General features: G+C 42.5%; 1 protein-coding gene across 1 annotated transcript in view; it reads right to left on the reverse strand.

Annotated features, from left to right (window-relative positions):
• LOC117548907 (endothelin-2-like) overlaps positions 1-24,678 on the reverse strand; it is a 35,435-nt gene that overhangs the window by 2,851 nt on the left and 7,906 nt on the right. Inside the window, exon 2 of the mRNA XM_034220434.1 lies at positions 7,655-7,817. Within this exon, the coding sequence (XP_034076325.1) occupies positions 7,655-7,817 (163 nt within the window). The remainder of the gene's footprint in view (positions 1-7,654; positions 7,818-24,678) is intronic.

The raw sequence follows: 24,678 nt of genomic DNA on the forward strand, positions 1-24,678 counted from the left end.
TGGTTTTCCGTTCCTCGTAACGGTCTGAGAAACGTTTCTGTTTGGATGTTAGCACTATGTTCGATAGTGGTGGTCTAATGGATAGTGAGGTGGGCTGATGATCAGAAGGTTGTGAGTTCAAGTCCCGCCTGGAACACCACCACTAGAGTAAGGCACTTAGCCCTCAGTTACTCCAGGGAGAATGTCCCTGTGATTGGTCTTTGTAAGTCGCTTTGGATAAAAGCGTTACCTCAGATTGTAGAGATGTCTATGAGGAAATGTTCCTACTTCTCTCTCTCTTTATTACCTCAGATTGTATAGAAGTCTATGAGGAAATGTTCCTACTTCTCTCTCTCTCTATTACCTCAGATTGTAGAGAAGTCTATGAGGAAATGTTCCTACTTCTCTCTCTCTTTATTACCTCAGATTGTATAGAAGTCTATGAGGAAATGTTCCTACTTCTCTCTCTCTCTTTATTACCTCAGATTGTAGAGAAGTCTATGAGGAAATGTTCCTACTTCTCTCTCTCTTTATTACCTCAGATTGTAGAGAAGTCTATGAGGAAATGTTCCTACTTCTCTCTCTCTTATTACCTCAGATTGTATAGAAGTCTATGAGGAAATGTTCCTACTTCTCTCTCTCTTTATTACCTCAGATTGTAGAGAAGTCTATGAGGAAATGTTCCTACTTCTCTCTCTCTTTATTACCTCAGATTGTATAGAAGTCTATGAGGAAATGTTCCTACTTCTCTCTCTCTCTTATTACCTCAGATTGTAGAGAAGTCTATGAGGAAATGTTCCTACTTCTCTCTCTCTTTATTACCTCAGATTGTATAGAAGTCTATGAGGAAATGTTCCTACTTCTCTCTCTCTTTATTACCTCAGATTGTATAGAAGTCTATGAGGAAATGTTCCTACTTCTCTCTCTCTCTATTACCTCAGATTGTAGAGAAGTCTATGAGGAAATGTTCCTACTTCTCTCTCTCTTTATTACCTCAGATTGTATAGAAGTCTATGAGGAAATGTTCCTACTTCTCTCTCTCTTTATTACCTCAGATTGTATAGAAGTCTATGAGGAAATGTTCCTACTTCTCTCTCTCTTTATTACCTCAGATTGTATAGAAGTCTATGAGGAAATGTTCCTACTTCTCTCTCTCTTTATTACCTCAGATTGTAGAGAAGTCTATGAGGAAATGTTCCTACTTCTCTCTCTCTTTATTACCTCAGATTGTAGAGAAGTCTATGAGGAAATGTTCCTACTTCTCTCTCTCTTTATTACCTCAGATTGTAGAGAAGTCTATGAGGAAATGTTCCTACTTCTCTCTCTCTTTATTACCTCAGATTGTAGAGAAGTCTATGAGGAAATGTTCCTACTTCTCTCTCTCTTTATTACCTCAGATTGTAGAGAAGTCTATGAGGAAATGTTCCTACTTCTCTCTCTCTCTTATTACCTCAGATTGTAGAGAAGTCTATGAGGAAATGTTCCTACTTCTCTCTCTCTTTATTACCTCAGATTGTATAGAAGTCTATGAGGAAATGTTCCTACTTCTCTCTCTCTCTTTATTACCTCAGATTGTAGAGAAGTCTATGAGGAAATGTTCCTACTTCTCTCTCTCTTTATTACCTCAGATTGTAGAGAAGTCTATGAGGAAATGTTCCTACTTCTCTCTCTCTCTTTATTACCTCAGATTGTAGAGAAGTCTATGAGGAAATGTTCCTACTTCTCTCTCTCTCTTTATTACCTCAGATTGTAGAGAAGTCTATGAGGAAATGTTCCTACTTCTCTCTCTCTTTATTACCTCAGATTGTATAGAAGTCTATGAGGAAATGTTCCTACTTCTCTCTCTCTCTTTATTACCTCAGATTGTAGAGAAGTCTATGAGGAAATGTTCCTACTTCTCTCTCTCTCTTTATTACCTCAGATTGTAGAGAAGTCTATGAGGAAATGTTCCTACTTCTCTCTCTCTTTATTACCTCAGATTGTATAGAAGTCTATGAGGAAATGTTCCTACTTCTCTCTCTCTTTATTACCTCAGATTGTATAGAAGTCTATGAGGAAATGTTCCTACTTCTCTCTCTCTTTATTACCTCAGATTGTAGAGAAGTCTATGAGGAAATGTTCCTACTTCTCTCTCTCTTTATTACCTCAGATTGTAGAGAAGTCTATGAGGAAATGTTCCTACTTCTCTCTCTCTTTATTACCTCAGATTGTATAGAAGTCTATGAGGAAATGTTCCTACTTCTCTCTCTCTTTATTACCTCAGATTGTATAGAAGTCTATGAGGAAATGTTCCTACTTCTCTCTCTCTTTATTACCTCAGATTGTAGAGAAGTCTATGAGGAAATGTTCCTACTTCTCTCTCTCTTTATTACCTCAGATTGTATAGAAGTCTATGAGGAAATGTTCCTACTTCTCTCTCTCTTTATTACCTCAGATTGTATAGAAGTCTATGAGGAAATGTTCCTACTTCTCTCTCTCTTTATTACCTCAGATTGTATAGAAGTCTATGAGGAAATGTTCCTACTTCTCTCTCTCTTTATTACCTCAGATTGTAGAGAAGTCTATGAGGAAATGTTCCTACTTCTCTCTCTCTTTATTACCTCAGATTGTATAGAAGTCTATGAGGAAATGTTCCTACTTCTCTCTCTCTCTTTATTACCTCAGATTGTAGAGAAGTCTATGAGGAAATGTTCCTACTTCTCTCTCTCTTTATTACCTCAGATTGTATAGAAGTCTATGAGGAAATGTTCCTACTTCTCTCTCTCTCTTTATTACCTCAGATTGTATAGAAGTCTATGAGGAAATGTTCCTACTTCTCTCTCTCTTTATTACCTCAGATTGTATAGAAGTCTATGAGGAAATGTTCCTACTTCTCTCTCTCTTTATTACCTCAGATTGTATAGAAGTCTATGAGGAAATGTTCCTACTTCTCTCTCTCTCTTTATTACCTCAGATTGTAGAGAAGTCTATGAGGAAATGTTCCTACTTCTCTCTCTCTTTATTACCTCAGATTGTATAGAAGTCTATGAGGAAATGTTCCTACTTCTCTCTCTCTTTATTACCTCAGATTGTATAGAAGTCTATGAGGAAATGTTCCTACTTCTCTCTCTCTTTATTACCTCAGATTGTAGAGAAGTCTATGAGGAAATGTTCCTACTTCTCTCTCTCTTTATTACCTCAGATTGTATAGAAGTCTATGAGGAAATGTTCCTACTTCTCTCTCTCTCTTTATTACCTCAGATTGTAGAGAAGTCTATGAGGAAATGTTCCTACTTCTCTCTCTCTTTATTACCTCAGATTGTAGAGAAGTCCTATGAGGAAATGTTCCTCCTTCTCTCTCTCTTTATTACTTCAGATTGTATAGAAGTCTATGAGGAAATGTTCCTCCTTCTCTCTCTCTTTATTACTTCAGATTGTATAGAAGCCTATGAGGAAATGTTCCTCCTTCTCTCTCTCTTTATTACCTCAGATTGTAGAGAAGCCTATGAGGAAATGTTCCTACTTCTCTCTCTCTCTTTATTACCTCAGATTGTAGAGAAGTCTATGAGGAAATGTTCCTACTTCTCTCTCTCTCTTTATTACCTCAGATTGTAGAGAAGTCTATGAGGAAATGTTCCTCCTTCTCTCTCTCTTTATTACCTCAGATTGTAGAGAAGTCTATGAGGAAATGTTCCTACTTCTCTCTCTCTTTATTACCTCAGATTGTAGAGAAGTCTATGAGGAAATGTTCCTACTTCTCTCTCTCTCTTTATTACCTCAGATTGTATAGAAGTCTATGAGGAAATGTTCCTACTTCTCTCTCTCTTTATTACCTCAGATTGTAGAGAAGTCTATGAGGAAATGTTCCTACTTCTCTCTCTCTCTTTATTACCTCAGATTGTATAGAAGTCTATGAGGAAATGTTCCTACTTCTCTCTCTCTCTTTATTACCTCAGATTTTCCTGATGAGTTTATGATCTAAATCTCTAGCTTCCAGTCTTCTTCAACACAGCATGAAGTTCATTTGCTCACATTTAGAGTGAAACAGACGATAAAGCAGCGTATACTTTAGGGCGGGGCTACCTGTGATTGACAGGTTGCTTCCACAGCATTGTAATTTTTTTTATTTGACAACAATAAAAAAATGTCTCCAGTGAAATGTAACTTCATGAAAGCTAATTCCAACAATAAGGCCGCCTTAAACCGTCTTCTTTAGCGTTCAGTTGCACTTAGCTTTGTTAGATTGCTCTACTTAATGTTTCCTTTCACGGTCTGTTTTTACTTTACGAAAGATAATTAACTTAAAGAAGTCTTATCATCAACTTAGCTCCGCTTTGTGTGTCCACAAACCAATGGGTGACTACATCCACTTCCTGTGTTGTAAACAAAAATACACTATAAAAAATAATTCAATATGTAAAAGAAAGGAGTTTAGCAGGAAGTCCTGCACAGACGTTAGTGGTTTGGATGAAGTGTGGGAACTGCCAGCGCCTTTAAAGCGTCTTCATGGTGAAGGCAGGAAGATTGCCTTCAACCACAACGCTAACTTTAGACTAACGATCTCACCCAGAGCTTCAATGGACGTCGGTTTCACTTCTTCCTCTCAAGATAACTCATTTCAAATGTGACTAGTCGGTAGAAAGAAACTGGATATTCAAACATAAATCTCACAAAGGTTAGTCAAATAACTTCCAAGACTTTGGAAACAACAACAATCCAAATGTATAACTGAAATAAAGGCATTTTAATCATTTTGTTTTTTATTAAGAGTTGTATTTGTTACACCACATGACAAATACTAGATATACCATTATATCTTTACTTTATAATCTGCAACAAAACTCGTTTCAACCCAAGAGTTTGACGGGAACGTAAGGACTTGATTTCAGGCTCTCTGTGGTTTCTGTTAAAGAGTCTATTTAAGAGCAGCAGAGGAAACATGGCAGGAATTACCCTTCGTTAGGAAAGGTGCTCCTTCTCATTAGCTGCTCCACATGTAACGGCTCACTCATTGCTTGTGCATACTGAACTAAAATGAAGTTAATTGTTACCAATTGTGAAGAGAGTCTAAAAATATAAGCAGCTGGAGAAGGAAATGAAACTAATAAAATGTCTGTGCAGATGCAATGAGGCAGAGATGAATTCTGTGGTCCCTGTGATTAATATGGAATGTGAGTTCATCTTTAGTCGGTTATAAAGTCTTTCATCGTGCGGGACAAAATATATTTAATTAAACTCAGGATTATAGCTTGATATATTCCGAACATCAGAAGTTATTTTTAATTAAAGCAGCTAAGATTTGTACGTTTGAATGGGAATAAACATCTAGAAATGTTGAGCGGTCACACAACAATAAAACGACTTTTAGCTACATGGTTTAAAGGCTTGTTTACTGCCAAAACAACATGTTGACGCCTAAGATAACGAGTAAACATGTTAAAAACCAACATGTTGATGTCCGAAAAAAATGTAATTGTTTACTGCCAAAAACAACATGTTGATGCCGGAAACCAGGATGACTGGTTAAAAACCAACATGTTTATGTTGTGCACCGCCAAATCTGTTAATCAGTCATGTTTCATGTTTATTTTGTATTGTTTTTCACTTCCTGTTTTGTTTTTGTCACGTCTCACATCAGAGGCCTGTACTACGAAGCTGGTTCAACCTAACCTGGATATGTTCGAGTTAGCCGGTTGGCCTAATCCAAAACATACGCGCTCTCGCTAAGCGGTCGTACGACGCGGGTTATCAAGTGGATCGCTCAAGCCAGCCGTGTCCTATCTAGTTAGGTGCGTGTTCACATGAGAGGGGTGGTATCTGGAGCATTCGACCAATCACAGACATGGAGAAGCGCACTGACAGCGCAGCGTCATACTTCCTGAATGAAAAGTCAACTATAATATTAGACATATGAAGAAGTTAAACTTTAAACATCCATGACTTAAACACTTGATCCAGGATCAAAGCCACAGAGCTGCACCTGCAAGGTGAACACAGCTGGGAACAGAACAAGAGTTTGAATGCGTACATTAACAGCTTTATGATATCACTGCCCGTCTAAGACACCATCTGACTTTCATTACATTTGACTCCAGTGTTTCCTCAACTTAATGTGTTGCTTCAAATAATGCTTCTGCATCCAGTCTGTGACGCTGTGAGTGTTGCACGGCCAGATACGGCTCAGCTGACTCAGATCAGGAGATGATACATTATGAAGTGATATGGACTGTACTTAATGTGACTCTGATCCGGTTACTGATGTTGTGGCAGATATTTCAGTAAGCTTTCTTAACGCTAATGTTATAATAGTCAGATTGCTCTGAAGATGGAGGTGATATTCTATTCATGTTCACGTTCACACACTCGCTGATTTTTGCCGGCCGTCTTTCCTGCAACGGCAGCTTTTCTGTATTTCCTTTCTCCTGTAATATGACTTGATCGCTTTAAACTCCGCACACTGAGCTCTGATTGGTCAGCAGGCGGTGCTTTCACTGAGTTGATCTCTTAGCCTGCAACCTAACCTGCTCCGGAGCAGGTTAGCCGCTCAGCATCAGTTACCATGGAGATCTAGCCGCTAAAAAGAGAACCAGCTTCGTAGGACCGAAAACCCAGAGTTACCCTGAAGTTAGCCGCTAAGAGAACATCCTACTTCGTAGTACAGGCCTCTGCTCCCTTGACTCCCTTTCCTTATGTGTTCTCCCGCCCTCATCAGCGTCAGCCCCGCCCCTGATTGTTTTCACCTGTGTCTTGTTGTTGAGTGTTTAAATTCCCCAGTCTCCCAGCGTTCAGTGTCAGTTCGTCTTGTCCTCATGCCAGGGCTCTGCTCTTCAGCGTTTGCTCGTTTGATTCAAGCCTATTTTTGCTCCTGAAACTTATTACAAGTTTAGTTCCTCACGTTGTGAGCGATTTTCTGTACTTTGTTCAAGCCAATTGGCAAAAACCAATATGTTGACGTACAGTATGTTTGGTCGACCTCGTTTACTTTCTACGCTTGTTTCCCAATAAGTCTCAGAACAACATACATGAGCGTTTGATGGTACCAGTTACCTGTATATTTCAAAGGTGTAATTCACAAACTACTTCTAAGCTATTCAGTAAAAGGTTTTAGGTTTTTAAAAGTCTCTTATGTAAGGTAAGTTAGGTACATCAGTTAAAATACGTCCAAGTTAACTCTTGGTTTCATTCGGTGCACCAACATCGGTCTCGTTATCGTTACAAATCATGTTGTATCAATATTTTACTACACAAGGCTTCTTCCTCGGCTCCTCTCATCGTTGGAGGTTCCACGTAGATATTTCAGTGAAAGGGGAGTATTTGTTGAATTAATATATTGGCACCAAACTAAGCGAGAACATGCTTTAAGGGGACATTTTGGACGTAAGTAACACATTTTTCATGCTTAACGTGTTATTTTAGATTTAAGCAAAAGGAAAAATCAGCAGCGTTAAATTGAGTGACTTTAATATCCAGATAATCGATAAATGATTGGAGTATATCAGTATTTCTATCCTCCAGAAGGCTGATGACAGGTTGTGTTTCCACGCAGTGAAAGTGTATCTTAGTTGGAGTGAACGCTCTCTGTCCTCCCTCAGAAGACTCCCAGAAACTGCGGCGGGGAAATCCTGGGATTGATGATGGCGTTCTTATCTCGGGTTTGTTTTAAGCTGCAGAGTCTCGTTACTGTGAAAACACTCACCCCGGCGTGTTGACCCACACGATACCGATGTGGCAGAAGAAAATACACTCCTTGTCTTTCTGGTTCTCGCAGGAGCAGCGCTTCACTCTCCGGTGGGCTGTGTGGTGGAGCTGCACCAGGGGGCCCTCCTCCACCGTGGGGCTCGTAACGGCGAATGTAGAGGCTAGACAACACAAATAGAAGGTTAGCTTTTTCTTTATACGAAATATAAATAGTAAATAGTAAGAAATAGGTTTAGAGCAGAAGCTTACTAGGTCGTGTTCCGGCAGAGAACAATATGAGAAGGTAGGTGTCAGACACTGCTCTATAAGTCAGATTTATTTTCAGGATTCTTTAAAAATGCTATTCCCACTGCAGTTTGGTTAGCTGCACCAGAGGACCCTCCTTCCAAACATTTATATTGAAGGAAAGAAAGCATCCAACACTTTTTTCTATGACCAAAATCCCTGCAGTTCTCTGTGTTTATCATTTTTGATCAGCAAATGCTAGCATGCTAACACGCTAAACCTATGGTGAACATGGTCAACTTTATACCTGCTAATCATTAGCATGTTAGCACGGTCATTGTGCGCATTTTAGCATGCTGAGGTTAGCATGTAGCTCAAAGCACCAATGTGATTAAATACGGACTCTTTTCACCCTCTGTCTGAAACCAGAGCCCAGTGTGCTCTGATTGGTTAGCTGGCAGGCTCTGTTGTGATTGGTCAACCAGTTTAGAGATGTCCCGCCCCTTAACCTATCACGTACAATGTGTTGGAGCGCTAGCGAGTGTTTCATAGGGATGTCAGGAAGTAAACAAAGTCCAATTGAGGCGTTTCAGGCAGGTAGGGATTTTAGCCTCTGCAGACCATTAACATGCACTACAGAAAGCAGAATAGGGCCTCTTTAAAATATTCTAACTTTTCATTTTGAGAACATGAGGAAAGGATTGAATAGAAATACCAGATTTATTGAGATTCAATGAAGATTTATTTCTAAATCTTCATTGAAGCTGCAGCTCGGAGCTTTGTCTCTTGAGTTGTATTATTAGACCATTCTAACCAGACACAACCTTTATTTGAAAAGAATAACAACGGAAAAAAGATTTACAGGAAAAATATTCAGACGGGAGGACAGTGGGGGAGTTTAGTGCAGAACAAAGGAGACGGGAAGGACTTCAGTTGCTCTGTCTTTAGCCGTTTTGTATTTGCAGCTCTTAGTAAACGCTGCCATGTCTCGTCAAGCTTCTGGATGTTCTCTAAACGCTGCCATGTCTCCTCAAGCTGCTGAGTGTTCTCTAAACGCTGCCATGTCTCCTCAAGCTGCTGGATGTTCTCTAAACGCTGCCATGTCTCCTCAAGCTGCTGAGTGTTCTCTAAACGCTGCCATGTCTCCTCAAGCTGCTGGATGTTCTCTAAACGCTGCCATGTCTCCTCAAGCTGCTGGATGTTCTCTAAACGCTGCCATGTCTCCTCAAGCTGCTGGATGTTCTCTAAACGCTGCCATGTCTCCTCAAGCTGCTGGATGTTCTCTAAACGCTGCCATGTCTCCTCAAGCTGCTGGGTGTTCTCTAAACGCTGCCATGTCTCCTCAAGCTGCTGGATGTTCTCTAAACGCTGCCATGTCTCCTCAAGCTTCTGGATGTTCTCTAAACGCTGCCATGTCTCCTCAAGCTGCTGGATGTTCTCTAAATGCTGCCATGTCTCCTCAAGCTGCTGGATGTTCTCTAAACGTTGCCATGTCTCCTCAAGCTGCTGAGTGTTCTCTAAACGCTGCCATGTCTCCTCAAGCTGCTGGATGTTCTCTAAACGCTGCCATGTCTCCTCAAGCTGCTGGATGTTCTCTAAATGCTGCCATGTCTCCTCAAGCTGCTGGATGTTCTCTAAACGCTGCCATGTCTCCTCAAGCTGCTGGATGTTCTCTAAACGCTGCCATGTCTCCTCAAGCTGCTGAGTGTTCTCTAAACGCTGCCATGTCTCCTCAAGCTGCTGGGTGTTCTCTAAACGCTGCCATGTCTCCTCAAGCTGCTGGGTGTTCTCTAAACGCTGCCATGTCTCCTCAAGCTGCTGGATGTTCTCTAAACGCTGCCATGTCTCCTCAAGCTGCTGAGTGTTCTCTAAACGCTGCCATGTCTCCTCAAGCTGCTGGATGTTCTCTAAACGCTGCCATGTCTCCTCAAGCTGCTGGATGTTCTCTAAACGCTGCCATGTCTCCTCAAGCTGCTGGATGTTCTCTAAACGCTGCCATGTCTCCTCAAGCTGCTGGATGTTCTCTAAACGTTGCCATGTCTCCTCAAGCTGCTGGATGTTCTCTAAACGCTGCCATGTCTCCTCAAGCTGCTGGATGTTCTCTAAACGCTGCCATGTCTCCTCAAGCTGCTGAGTGTTCTCTAAACGCTGCCATGTCTCCTCAAGCTGCTGAGTGTTCTCTAAACGCTGCCATGTCTCCTCAAGCTGCTGGATGTTCTCTAAACGCTGCCATGTCTCCTCAAGCTGCTGGATGTTCTCTAAGCGCTGCCATGTCTCCTCAAGCTGCTGGATGTTCTCTAAACGTTGCCATGTCTCCTCAAGCTGCTGGATGTTCTCTAAACGCTGCCATGTCTCCTCAAGCTGCTGGATGTTCTCTAAACGCTGCCATGTCTCCTCAAGCTGCTGGATGTTCTCTAAACGCTGCCATGTCTCCTCAAGCTGCTGGATGTTCTCTAAACGCTGCCATGTCTCCTCAAGCTGCTGGATGTTCTCTAAACGCTGCCATGTCTCCTCAAGCTGCTGAGTGTTCTCTAAACGCTGCCATGTCTCCTCAAGCTGCTGGATGTTCTCTAAACGCTGCCATGTCTCCTCAAGCTGCTGAATGTTCTCTAAACGCTGCCATGTCTCCTCAAGCTGCTGGATGTTCTCTAAACGCTGCCATGTCTCCTCAAGCTGCTCAGTGTTCTCTAAACGCTGCCATGTCTCCTCAAGCTGCTGAGTGTTCTCTAAACGCTGCCATGTCTCCTCAAGCTGCTGGATGTTCTCTAAACGCTGCCATGTCTCCTCAAGCTGCTGAATGTTCTCTAAACGCTGCCATGTCTCCTCAAGCTGCTGGGTGTTCTCTAAACGCTGCCATGTCTCCTCAAGCTGCTGAATGTTCTCTAAACGCTGCCATGTCTCCTCAAGCTGCTGGATGTTCTCTAAACGCTGCCATGTCTCCTCAAGCTGCTGGGTGTTCTCTAAACGCTGCCATGTCTCCTCAAGCTGCTGGGTGTTCTCTAAACGCTGCCATGTCTCCTCAAGCTGCTGGATGTTCTCTAAACGCTGCCATGTCTCCTCAAGCTGCTGAATGTTCTCTAAACGCTGCCATGTCTCCTCAAGCTGCTGGATGTTCTCTAAACGCTGCCATGTCTCCTCAAGCTGCTGGATGTTCTCTAAACGCTGCCATGTCTCCTCAAGCTGCTGGATGCTCTCTAAACGCTGCCATGTCTCCTCAAGCTGCTGGATGTTCTCTAAACGCTGCCATGTCTCCTCAAGCTGCTGGATGTTCTCTAAACGCTGCCATGTCTCCTCAAGCTGCTGGATGTTCTCTAAACGCTGCCATGTCTCCTCAAGCTGCTGGATGTTCTCTAAAGACTGCATGTGTTGTTTCTTCATGAGTAACATTTGGGTTTTTATATCTGCATCCTTTCTTTTCACGCTGCTATGCACCATGCACATTCCCAAAGACATTGAAGTGACGGTTATTTTGTATATATTGATGTTGTGTTTTATCTCAATGTGTGCATATGTGTAAATGTGTCTGTTGGTTATATATATATATATATATATATAGGATATACATATTTGTATTTTGTATTCGGGATTGTTGGAAAGTTATTTCGATCTCTCTGTTTTTGTACAAACACACAGAAAAATGTACATTAAGGTTGACCTTCTGAAGCTGCAGCGTGTTTCAAATTCAAATTCAAAACCTTTATTTATCCAGGTAAAATCCCATTGAGATCAATGATCTCTTTTTCAAGGGAGACCTGCAGCAGTAGGTTCCACAAGAAGACAAACAACAGAACAACAAAAGGACATCATACAGCAAAATGTACAGCGATTACAATTTACATATTTAACCACAAGTACAGGTACCAACAGCATCTGATTGAGTAGCATCCAACCGAGCTTTAAAAACATGTAGTGGTACTAGCTTGGTCATTTTCCATTCTTTTCTCCTGATGGGAGAGTTTGTCGGCCTCCTTATAATCGAGGACAACTTGCAACACACACATGGTCAAAGTATCCCACATGATTGCTCTTTTTGGCATCAAACAATGATCCACAGTGCAGTCGGTCAGTGCAACAGAAACCATGCGTTTCCTGCACAGCGTGGAAGTGTGATTTGTTCACACGCAGTCACCGGATACTCCAGGGATCATTTACTATATTTAGATCCTTTTTCCAGAGTCTAAAGTTAGGTGTGAACGAGGCGCCAGTCCTGGGACTCGTGGCAATGCGTGAGCGCCATGGACACATATCGTGTGTGTGTGTGTGTGTGTGTCCTGATGGAGACCTTGTGGCCCAGAGTACATTAAGTCATTTCTGTCTCTGTCCTTTGTTCTGCACGAAACTCCCCGCTGTCCTCCCGTCTGAATATGTCCCCGTAAATCTTTAAGTAAAGTTTGTGTCTGGTTGGAAATGAGACAAAGCTCCCAGCTGCAGCTTCCATGAAGATGTAGATATGAATCATCTTACTGACTTCTCCGTTTGGTATTTCTATTCAATCCTTACCTCGTGTGCTCGCAATGAAACGTTTTTGAATATTTGAAAGAGGCATTATTCTGCTTTCTGTGGTGTTCCCTCTCCTGCAGTGTGTTATAGGTGTTAGTGCATGTAAATGGTCTGCAGAGCATAACAACGGAAACCACACAACTGTCTCTGTTGATGGAAACTTACCTAAAAATTGTTATGGGCTTATTTTATCAATGTGATCACATGACTCCGTCTGAAATGATAGCAGCTATGTTACCTCTGGTGATTGGTCAAGTTGACCAAAACATTTGGAGAACATTTGGTTTTAAAAGGAGAACAAATACGATGACAGAGAGAAATGTTGGCAACAGGACAGATTAAAGTTGATGACAAATGGACAATGAAAAAAATAAGTTGATTCATTAAAATAATTGACCAAAAGAAAAAGCTGATTCCAAAAAATAAGACGTAAAATCAATGCTTGCGAATAAAAGAAGACAGAAAAAATAAGAGTTGCGTTGTCTTGTTTGGGGGATTATAAAGTGTCTGTCTCAGAGTTAGTCGTCTCATAGCTGTTAGTGTTAGCTAGCTAGCTCACAGCAGATCTGCAGTCACATCAGAAGGAGTCATGTGGCCACTTTGTTGAAATAAGACAAACATGTTCGGTAAGGTTCCAACAACAGAGAGATGTCTTACTCAAGAGAACATCAAGAGTACAAACTGCTAAAAGGAAGAGGAAATATGCGGCACAGACGTCTTTAATATTGCATTAAAAAGGGAATGTTTCTGGAACACGAACCAAGACCTTTGTCCTGGATTTCAAGAGAAACTATCTTTTTCTGATTTGTTATAGAACCAAGCCATTCATCTTTAATATAATGGGCTGATTCATCTAAAATAACTGATCTTTGCACCTGTTAGTGTGGATGTTCACGTGATCCAATCCCTTTATATTGCTTCGTGTTAAAACCAGCTGTGATTGGGGTCTGGGTTTCCAACAGTACTCCCAAAGTGATCCGTTTAAACGTCCATCAATTGCTTTTCCGCCTCGTGTCTGGACCCTGAGTGCGGCCGGTAAATCAAAGCTATGGTTCTGTCTGGGTGATATGTGACCCCCGGGGATCGGACACAGCTGTGAGGAGGGTGCAGGTGCAGGTGTGTCCTCAGCGTGCACCTCACCTGTGTGATGCAGTGCCAGACAACCAGTGAAGCACAGACACGATCCGCTCTGAATCTCTGGGATAATGGAGCTACTGTTCAGCGGGGTTCAAACCCAGCAGGCTTCATGCCAGACTTCTCAGGGACATTCCTCGCATTTTCTCATTTTGTATTTCATATTAAAAGATCTGACGAGAGGTTGTTCTGATAATGATGATGGTAATCTAATTGGCAAGGCACAAAGTAAAGAACAAAACTCAAGAGAAGAAACAAACTAGAAAGGTTCACTTCAGGTGAGGCTCTCAGGAGGAGTTTAATCAAATCCTGCCTTACTTTGCTGGATCATAACATATGGGGTATGGAATTACTCTGCAGAGGATACAGGTACAAAAGAGAGCCAGCTTTCTCTTGATTTCAGTATTTGAGCCACAAGAAAGGCCAAAATGTGGCTTGCAATGTAGGTGTTTTAAGCCTAGCATCTACTGTATTTGAGAAAATGCATATGGCTAGTAAAGCAGTAGTTGATCGGCTGTTTTAGAAGAGTTAGGAGTGCGCAGTTAGGAGTGCGAAGTTAGGAGTGCGCAGTTAGGAGTACGCAGTTAGGAGTACGCAGTTAGGAGTACGCAGTTAGGAGTGCGCAGTTAGGAGTGCGCAGTTAGGAGTGCGCAGTTAGGAGTGCGCAGTTAGGAGTGCGCAGTTAGGAGTGCGCAGTTAGGAGTGCGCAGTTAGGAGTGCGCAGTTAGGAGTGCGCAGTTAGGAGTGCGCAGTTAGGAGTGCGCAGTTAGGAGTGCGCAGTTAGGAGTGCGCAGTTAGGAGTGCGAAGTTAGGAGTGCGCAGTTAGGAGTGCGCAGTTAGGAGTGCGCAGTTAGGAGTGCGCAGTTAGGAGTGCGCAGTTAGGAGTGCGCAGTTAGGAGTGCGCAGTTAGGAGTGCGCAGTTAGGAGTGCGCAGTTAGGAGTACGCAGTTAGGAGTACGCAGTTAGGAGTGCGAAGTTAGGAGTGCGCAGTTAGGAGTGCGCAGTTAGGAGTGCGCAGTTAGGAGTGCGAAGTTAGGAGTGCGAAGTTAGGAGTGCGAAGTTAGGAGTGCGCAGTTAGGAGTGCGCAGTTAGGAGTGCGCAGTTAGGAGTGCGCAGTTAGGAGTGCGCAGTTAGGAGTGCGCAGTTAGGAGTGCGCAGTTAGGAGTGCGCCGTTAGGAGTGCGCAGTTAGGAGTGCGCAGTTAGGAGTGCGCAGTTAGGAGTGCGCAGTTAGGAGTGCGCCGTTAGGAGTACACAGTTAGGAGTGCGCAGTTAGGAGTACACAGTTAGGAGTACGCAGTTAGGAGTACGCAGTTAGGAGTACGCAGTTAGGAGTGCGCAGTTAGGAGTACGCAGTTAGGAGTGCGCAGCTAGGAGTACGCAGTTAGGAGTACGCAGTTAGGAGTACGCAGTTAGGAGTGCGCAGTTAGGAGTGCGCAGTTAGGAGTGCGCAGTTAGGAGTGCGCAGCTAGGAGTACGCAGTTAGGAGTACGCAGTTAGGAGTGCGCAGTTAGGAGTACGCAGCTAGGAGTACGCAGTTAGGAGTACGCAGTTAGGAGTACGCAGTTAGGAGTACGCAGTTAGGAGTGCGCAGTTAGGAGTACGCAGTTAGGAGTGCGCAGCTAGGAGTACGCAGTTAGGAGTACGCAGTTAGGAGTGCGCAGCTAGGAGTACGCAGTTAGGAGTGCGCAGTTAGGAGTACGCAGTTAGGAGTGCGCAGCTAGGAGTACGCAGTTAGGAGTACGCAGTTAGGAGTACGCAGTTAGGAGTGCGCAGTTAGGAGTACGCAGTTAGGAGTGCGCAGTTAGGAGTACGCAGTTAGGAGTACGCAGTTAGGAGTGCGCAGCTAGGAGTACGCAGTTAGGAGTACGCAGTTAGGAGTACGCAGTTAGGAGTGCGCAGTTAGGAGTACGCAGTTAGGAGTACGCAGTTAGTGACGGCCTAAAACAGTCAACAAAATAGTTTTATAATCAAATCACTGCAACCACAAGAGGTCATCGAGGATACCGTCATACATATTCAACCCAGTCTCACGGCATTTCGTGTTATAGTCACGAAATTAATGTAATCTATTGATTCGTGTTCACCATCACGATTTCCCCATTTTCTTCGTGTCACACAGAACGATTTAAAAAGCAATGTATTTCTACTGGTAATGTGTTTCGTGCCTGCGTCTTTTTGTCCGTTCGGGTCTTGGAAGACCGGAAGCTGTGGGGTTCATAAAAACATGTTCTTACTCAATATCAAGCCACGATTATTGCTTTGATTTTAAATTGTATAATGTCTGACTTTATTTGCCGTCCGTGAGGAAAATAAATGGCTCAGAGCCTCAGAATACCGACACCTGTATTTTTAAAATATTTTGTTCCTTCTTATTTGTTATTATTTGGTGCAGGCACGAAACAGACTACCAATAGAAATACATTGCTTTTAAAATCGTTCTGTGTGACACGAAAAAAAATGGGGAAATCGTGTTGGTGAAAACGAATCAATAGATTAATTTCGTGACTATAACACGAAATGCCGTGAGACTGGGTTGAAATATATGCAAAATGATCTGCATAGACACACACAACGAAACACATGATCTGCAGTCTAAGGCTTACATTTAGACAAGAGAAGTAAAATACAGAAAATGTAAATATTTTGAGGTACGCTTCACCAACATTTTACAGAGTCCCCAATGTCTTGTAATGGTAACGGCAGTGCATTCTGGGACCATCCTTGGAGGATGGCGTCTATAGCCTCAGCTGCAGCAGTCAACATATAGCATCTGTTTGCTGTATTCCTTTCGTAATTAATAAAATAATAGAATACATCTGTATGAAGTGAGAGAAGAAGTGATCACTGTTACTGATGTCGGTGCTTCTCTGGTGTTTGCAGTTAGATGGCTAATATTAAGCTAACTAAATGCTATCATGCATAAATAAACTCCCAGCATATGTATCCCTTGTGTCGTGCATTTAGTTTCTCAGAAGTCCTTTAATAACGCTGGCTAAATGTATGCTAACATGTTTTTTAGGTCGCAGAGACAGATTTGGTAAGAAACAGACTTTATTTGCAATATAACATTCAATAAAAGTCTCAAATTATTTTATAAGGATTACATGTAGAGTTGTATTATCCAATGATTTCATGGAGGGTCATAGAGGTATAAGGTATCTCATTACATCTCTGGAAGGAGCCCCTAAACTCCTGCTCAGCTTAAATATCCTTAAAACGCTGATAATTACCAGCTGCTGGCTTGACCCGGCTCCTCGACCTCAACATCCCAGAAACCTCAACAACTTGCTGTTTATTAAACAAACACACGGATTAAGACGCCTGGGGAATGTTACATATTTTTAGAGTTTCAATTCAAACTCAATAAGTGATTCGACACAGCCTCCTTTTCTCCGGTGAGAGCAAACACGACCTCCCGACCGGCTGCTCAGGTATCTCTGGACGCTGCCAAACCGAACTGAGGTGTTTTGTGCTGATGCTGAAAAGAAAGCTGCAGGTTTGAATCCATTTAACACGGGGATGTCACGCCACTCAGCCACGGTCATCACATTTCCTCCTGAAAACACGGCATCAGTTAGCGCTCTGGTAGCAGCCGACAGATAGTGTAGAGCCAGCTGGGGTTCACAGATTTAACCCTAACTTTAAAGTTCTCCTATCATGCTATTTTTAGGCATATATTATGGGTCTCGGATATATACAAATATATAAAAACATGTCTATGATGTATTTTGCTCAAAATACAAAGATAATAGTATGACGGCAAACAAGACTCAAGCATGACTCAAGCATGACTCAAGCATGACTCAAACATGACTCAAACATGACTCAAGCATGACTCAAGCATGACTCAAGCATGACACAAACATGACACAAACATGACACAAACATGACTCAAGCATGACTCAAGCATGACTCAAACATGACACAAACATGACACAAACATGACACAAACATGACACAAACATGACACAAGCATGACACAAACATGACACAAACATGACTCAAGCATGACACAAACATGACACAAACATGACACAAACATGACACAAACATGACACAAACATGACACAAACATGACACAAACATGACACAAACATGACACAAACATGACACAAACATGACACAAGCATGACTCAAACATGACTCAAGCATGACACAAGCATGACACAAACATGACACAAACATGACTCAAACATGACACAAGCATGACTCAAGCATGACACAAACATGACACAAACATGACTCAAGCATGACTCAAGCATGACTCAAACATGACTCAAACATGACTCAAACATGACTCAAGCATGACTCAAGCATGACTCAAACATGACTCAAACATGACTCAAACATGACTCAAACATGACACAAACATGACTCAAGCATGACTCAAGCATGACTCAAGCATGACTCAAACATGACTCAAACATGACTCAAACATGACTCAAGCATGACTCAAACATGACTCAAACATGACTCAAACATGACTCAAGCATGACTCAAACATGACTCAAACATGACTCAAACATGACTCAAACATGACTCAAGCATGACTCAAGCATGACTCAAACATGACTCAAACATGACACAAACATGACACAAACATGACTCAAACATGACTCAAGCATGACTCAAGCATGACTCAAGCATGACTCAAACATGACTCAAACATGACTCAAACATGACTCAAGCATGACTCAAACATGACACAAACATGACTCAAACATGACTCAAACATGACTCAAACATGACACAAGCATGACACAAGCATGACTCAAGCATGACTCAAGCATGACTCAAACATGACACAAACATGACACAAGCATGACTCAAGCATGACTCAAACATGACTCAAGCATGACTCAAACATGACTCAACCATGACTCAAACGACTCAACCATGACTCAAACATGACTCAACCATGACTCAAACATGACTCAAGCATGACTCAAGCATGACTCAAACATGACTCAAACATGACTCAACCATGACTCAAGCATGACTCAAACATGACTCAAGCATGACTCAAGCATGACTCAAACATGACTCAAGCATGACTCAACCATGACTCAACCATGACTCAACCATGACTCAACCATGACTCAACCATGACTCAACCATGACTCAAACATGACTCAACCATGACTCAACCATGACTCAAACATGACTCAACCATGACTCAAGCATGACTCAAGCATGACTCAACCATGACTCAAACATGACTCAAACATGACTCAAACATGACTCAAACATGACTCAACCATGACTCAAACGACTCAAACATGACTCAAACATGACTCAAACAAGACTCAAACATGACTCAACCATGACTCAAACATGACTCAACCATGACTCAAACAAGACTCAACCATGACTCAAGCATGACTCAAACATGACTCAACCATGACTCAACCATGACTCAAACATGACTCAACCATGACTCAACCATGACTCAAGCATGACTCAAACATGACTCAAGCATGACTCAAACATGACTCAAGCATGACTCAAACATGACTCAAACATGACTCAAACATGACTCAAGCATGACTCAAGCATGACTCAAGCATGACTCAAGCATGACTCAAACATGACTCAAACATGACTCAAACATGACACAAGCATGACTCAAACAAGACTCAAACATGACTCAAGCATGACTCAAACATGACTCAAGCATGACTCAAGCATGACTCAAACATGACTCAAACATGACTCAAGCATGACTCAAACAAGACTCAAACATGACTCAAGCATGACTCAAACGACTCAAACATGACTCAAGCATGACTCAAGCATGACTCAAACATGACTCAAGCATGACTCAAGCATCAAAAACATCCTGGGTGAATTCTCCACGACTCACAGATGTGGGAAAGAGTGTTCTCGACACTGATGCGCTATATCCGTCCAGGTCTTTGAACCGACAGGTGGGCCATCGCCCAGCAGCCATCAGGTGAGTCAGAGAGAAGATGAACTGATAACACCTGTCGTCCTGTCCTCAGAGACATGATCCAGGTTCATGATGGACAGTTCATAATCTTGTCTGTCCTCTACTGCTGATATTAAAGCAGAATTACAACAACAAAAAACAGCTCGGAGATCGGTAGAATCCGATTAGGGCGCTTCTCGTTTTGGCAGAGGGATAACTGGTTAGCAGAAAGCTAAAGTGTTAGCAACTCTTTATATCAATCTAGGTTTGAATAGATTCTTCTTTTGCTCAAGTACTGAGACAAAGACATGCATCTAACCAGGAGTGCAAAAGAAGCAGTGATATTTATAATATAAGAAATATATGAAACGTTCTAATTTAAACGTTTTATATTAATCCATCTTCCTTTTATGGGTTTGCCTTGATGTGTAGGCAGTGGTTGCTGAAATAGCATTTTCTCCTGCAGGATATTTCACCGTTGAATCACGACCTGCATGTGTAGGATAGCCAATAGGATGGCTCTCTCTGAAATGACCTGTTATTTGCCACAGTCTCCAAAAATACACCACCTACCCCCGCTTTAAGGCTGGGAGGTCATGTGTGATGTGTAATGGGATGGATGCAGCTTACAGAAAGCCACATGTTTCTTCAACAGCTGAAACATTGCTCCTGGTAAAGTGCTGACTTAGTGCTGCAGCATGAAACACCACAGACCTCTGATGCTTCATCAGCCCCGTCCCAAACAGGAACCAGCTGATCTGGAGGATGTCTGCAGGGCTGGTGAGGTCACAAGAGGCGATTTACAGGGTTGCATTTCAGGTTTACAACTCATGTCCCCTGCACGGTTCATTGTGCAGATCAAGGCTCCGACTTGTTAAGACACAGTCGGGGTTCAGGTCTGTGCAGCTTGTGAGTCCTCGTTAAACTGAAGGCAGACCACGCTGCTTCTGGAAAACAACACTCAGACCACAAGACCATTGTTTGCCACCAACAGACCACAATATGTCCCGGGGCGAGGGGAACAACAGTTTCCATGTCAGTGGTTTCCAGCAGCTGCAACCGCATTTATAAAAACAAGAGAGTGAGAGACACAACACACTTAACTCGAGGTTTGTGGTCCGTTTGTCCACTCTCATGGCAACCTCACATCGTTCCTCCTTCTGATCCACAAGGGGCCAAATCCCGTTATTTCATGTCCACTGCGCGCCAACGTAAATACAAATGATTGAGAGGAATTTGGGGAAACTCTAGCTGGAGCCAATATCTCACTCAAAAATCTAGATTTCGCACCAATATTCGAATCAGCTTTTATAAACACAGCCCATTGGTGGAACCTCTGCCATGATATTTCCTATTTACTCTAGGTCAAAACTCAATCTCTCTTCTGATGCGAGCAGTTGTGACACTAGAAAGCGAGTTTAAGGTTTACATATAAGGGCCATGAGTTATACTTTATAGACAATAACTTTTCCCATGTCCACTTCTGGCACCCGTTCAACACTCCAAGCAGCCTCTGATCTATCGAGTGTTTTCTGGTCTTTAGATGCATGTGTGTGGCCACACTTTGTAAAGTGAGTCCGTTTGCATCTGTGGCTCCAGACAAGCTAAATGTTGGAGGAGGCAAAAGTCCTGTCCTGGCTCCTTCATCGTTTTGAGACTGCCAAGCAAAAGTTTAATTTCTCGCCCTGTTATGAGAGTCCGCCCGGCTCCTCAGGGTTTGACAATATTTGACAATAAACAGGCGGATCAGGCGCTTAATCTGCCAGCTGGCTGCTTGGATTGGCAGGATTCCTGTGCAGGTAGAAGCCACCCTGACACAGTAACTCTCTCTCTGTTGACCCAATGTGTGGGCAGAACAACGTCTGGGATTTGAACTCGCCAGCATGTGTTGATAGTCTTGGTGGACTCAAGTTTCTTGGGAGGTAATAAAGGTGCTGGGGCCAAGATGAAAGCAAATTAAATGGTCCGCAGCCTAAAATCAAAACTGTTTAAAGCCAAAATGTCTGCAGCTTGAATCCCAGGAGAGACTGGGAAAATCCTGCGAGGCTGAAGGGAGTAAGACATGTTCCCCTCTTCACCGCCGGTGAGCCTCTACAGGCAGAAAACCACCAGCGGACCTGCTGTAGTGTGAGAACCGGCTCTGACCAACAACGTCCTGCTGTTTCAGAGCTGCTGTACGGAGAGGACTAACCTTAAGATAAGATAAGAGGTTCTTTATTGATCTCACTTTGGGAAATGTTTGCGTTCTTAGGATGCCAAATGTCTGGTTAAAAGCACAATATGTAGTTTTCTGCAACTCTCAGAATCCGTGATTGGGAAAGACTGAGTTTGGTATCGTCTACAATAATAATAATAACAACTTTATATTTAGATTTATATAGCGCCTGTCATGGAACCTAAGGCCGCTTCACAACGGGAAGAGTTTGGGGGACACAAAGGAATAGAGTTACACAAACAGGCACGAGTAAATAAGAAGATAGTTGGTTTTCCAACTAGGAAACTTCTTAAATAAAGAAGATAGAAATAATCTCTTAAAGCTCGATAATATCTGATCTTCAGAATCAGAAACATAACATTCAGAAGAATAGAATAAGTTAGCTTCTCCCGGTTAGGACTGCTTCAGCGCCTCTTGTCTGATATAAAGCTTCTCCGGCATGCTGTTGGGCTGCCGCTAACGTTAGCTCGGCTCGTTTCTCTGATAACTTAATATCCCAACTCGGTCTCACAGCATTTCGTGTTATAGTCACGGAATGTAATCCATTGATTCGTTTTCACCATTTTAACATTTTTTTCTTGTCACACAGAACGATTTTAAAAGCAATGTAAATAATAACAAATTAGAAGGAAAAAAAGATTTAAAAGATACAGGTGTCAGTTTTCTGAGGCTCTGAGCCGTTTCTGTTCCTCAGGGACGGCAACAAAAGTCTGACATCATACAATTTAACATAAAAACAATAATCGTGGCTTGATATTGAGTCAGAAGATGTTTCTATGAACCACACAGCTTCTTCTAAGACCCGACCGGACAGAAAGACGCAGGCACGAAACTACCAACAGAAATACATTGCTTTTTCTCACAGTGTGAAGAGGGGCTCGGCCTCCGATGGTTTAGATGATGATGTGTTTGCTCAAAATAAAATAACAAACTTTTGCACATGCAACAAAGAAAATAGGCCTTTACGATATTCAAAAGAAATAGGCAAAACTCAAATAAAATAACAAACAACTTAGGTATTCTTTCTTTCTTGATAATGCTTATAACTTCATAACTTAAAGGGTACTTGTACGGTTTGTATGTACTTGTACGTGTGCGGTTAAAAGCTGTTCCTCGACGGCGTCTCAACAGGTTGCCCTCCATCACTGTGGCGTCAGTGCAGGCGCCACGGTGTAGTCCCTTATAGTGAGTTGACTACAGACGTCTAAATACTGGCTCTAACAATGAGTGTGCACACTTATATCCTATCCATGTGAACCTGTTTTATTTGTGATGACCTCACATCCTCTTGGGGGGTCCGGGGGCATGCATACATCTGGTGCACTTTGAGGGCAACATGGAGAGATGTATGGATACAGCTCTCAACACTCATATGAAACAGAACTGGATATATTTCAATAATCAATAAACCATTAGAGTATGCTCACAAGCAATGTCTCTCCTGTCTTCATCTACCTAGTCTGCATTCTTTCTTTTTATTGATGCATATTTGACTAATCACTCCCCTTTCAAACTGTGTTTTTATTTTGTACTGACCTATTGCACACAGTGGAAGGATTTATTCACTTATTTTATATACAACTCATATTACATAGATGGAAATATTTGTTTACATAGATGACCAAACCGTTTGAGACCCACTGAGATAACTTAGACTAACGTTTACAACCTAATCGCTCAGAGTCCTTTAGGTCCCTGAGCTGACGTTACCTCTCTCAGTCCCACAGGAGAGAGCTCTCCTTATTGTTCAAACAGCTTCTAATCTCCGTTAGCTCCGAGCTAGCACCAGATGCTAACAAGAACCCTGTAACTCTATGTCTCTCTCTCTCTTTCTATCTGTTTCTCACAAGATGCGCTACACACACACACACACACACACACACACACACACACACAACACTACACACACACACACACACACCACACACACACACACACACACACACACACCACACACAACACACACACACACACACACCCACACACACACACACACACAAACACACACACACACACACACACACACCACACACAACACAACACACACACACACACACACACACACACACAACACACACACACACACACCACACATCACACACACCACACACACACACACACACACCCACACACACAACACACACACACACACACACACAACACACACACACACACCACACACAACACACACACACACCCACACACAACACACACACACACACCACACCACACACACCACACACCACACACACACACACACACACACACACACACACGTGACGATGACCGCTTGCGGAAAAAATCTAAAATAAACACATTAAAAAGTGGAGGGACACAAATGGGATTTTGAAAGTCCCCCCTGTCCCCAGTGGAAATGACGCCCATGCCCGAGGGAACAGCGTTAGCTCGATTAAAATGAATGTATTCCTCTAAAATACAGCACTCAGCTCATTGTATAACAGAGGTCTATTTGGGCTCCATAAAGTACCTTTCTATCTATATCTATTAGCGATTACAAAAAATGACGTCATCAAGCACATATTTCCCATTTCAGTAGCTCAGCCAGTGTCTGTAGTAATTAGTGTGCCTTTCGTCGCAGTTTAACGGGCTATTGGGTTTTATTTAGTGTCCGCAGGGCTCAGAGAAACAGACCCTGGTGTCGGATTGCGATTGAAAAGCGTTGTTTCTGCAGCGAAACCCTAATCGCCCTCAGATGTTTGGCTCTGACACGACAAACAGCAGGAGGGAGGCAGTGGAGGAAGAGGAAGGGGAAGAGAGAGGAAGATGGGAATGGAGCACGGGAAATGGAGGGGGATTTTAAATTGAAGTGTATGAAGTAACAGCTATAATAAAACTGAAGAGACAAGACGCTGACAGACGTGGGCTCGGAGGTCCCTGTAAATATATTCCTCTCGACTTTGATGGAGGTGACATCGCTCTCTCCAGTTTAAACAAAAGGTCCAACAGCCATGCTGTTTGCAGCTACTTGGTCGTAGACCCAGATACATTGAGATGCTG

Source organism: Gymnodraco acuticeps, unplaced genomic scaffold (genome assembly GCF_902827175.1).
Source record: "Gymnodraco acuticeps unplaced genomic scaffold, fGymAcu1.1, whole genome shotgun sequence".
Lineage (NCBI taxonomy): Eukaryota > Metazoa > Chordata > Actinopteri > Perciformes > Bathydraconidae > Gymnodraco > Gymnodraco acuticeps.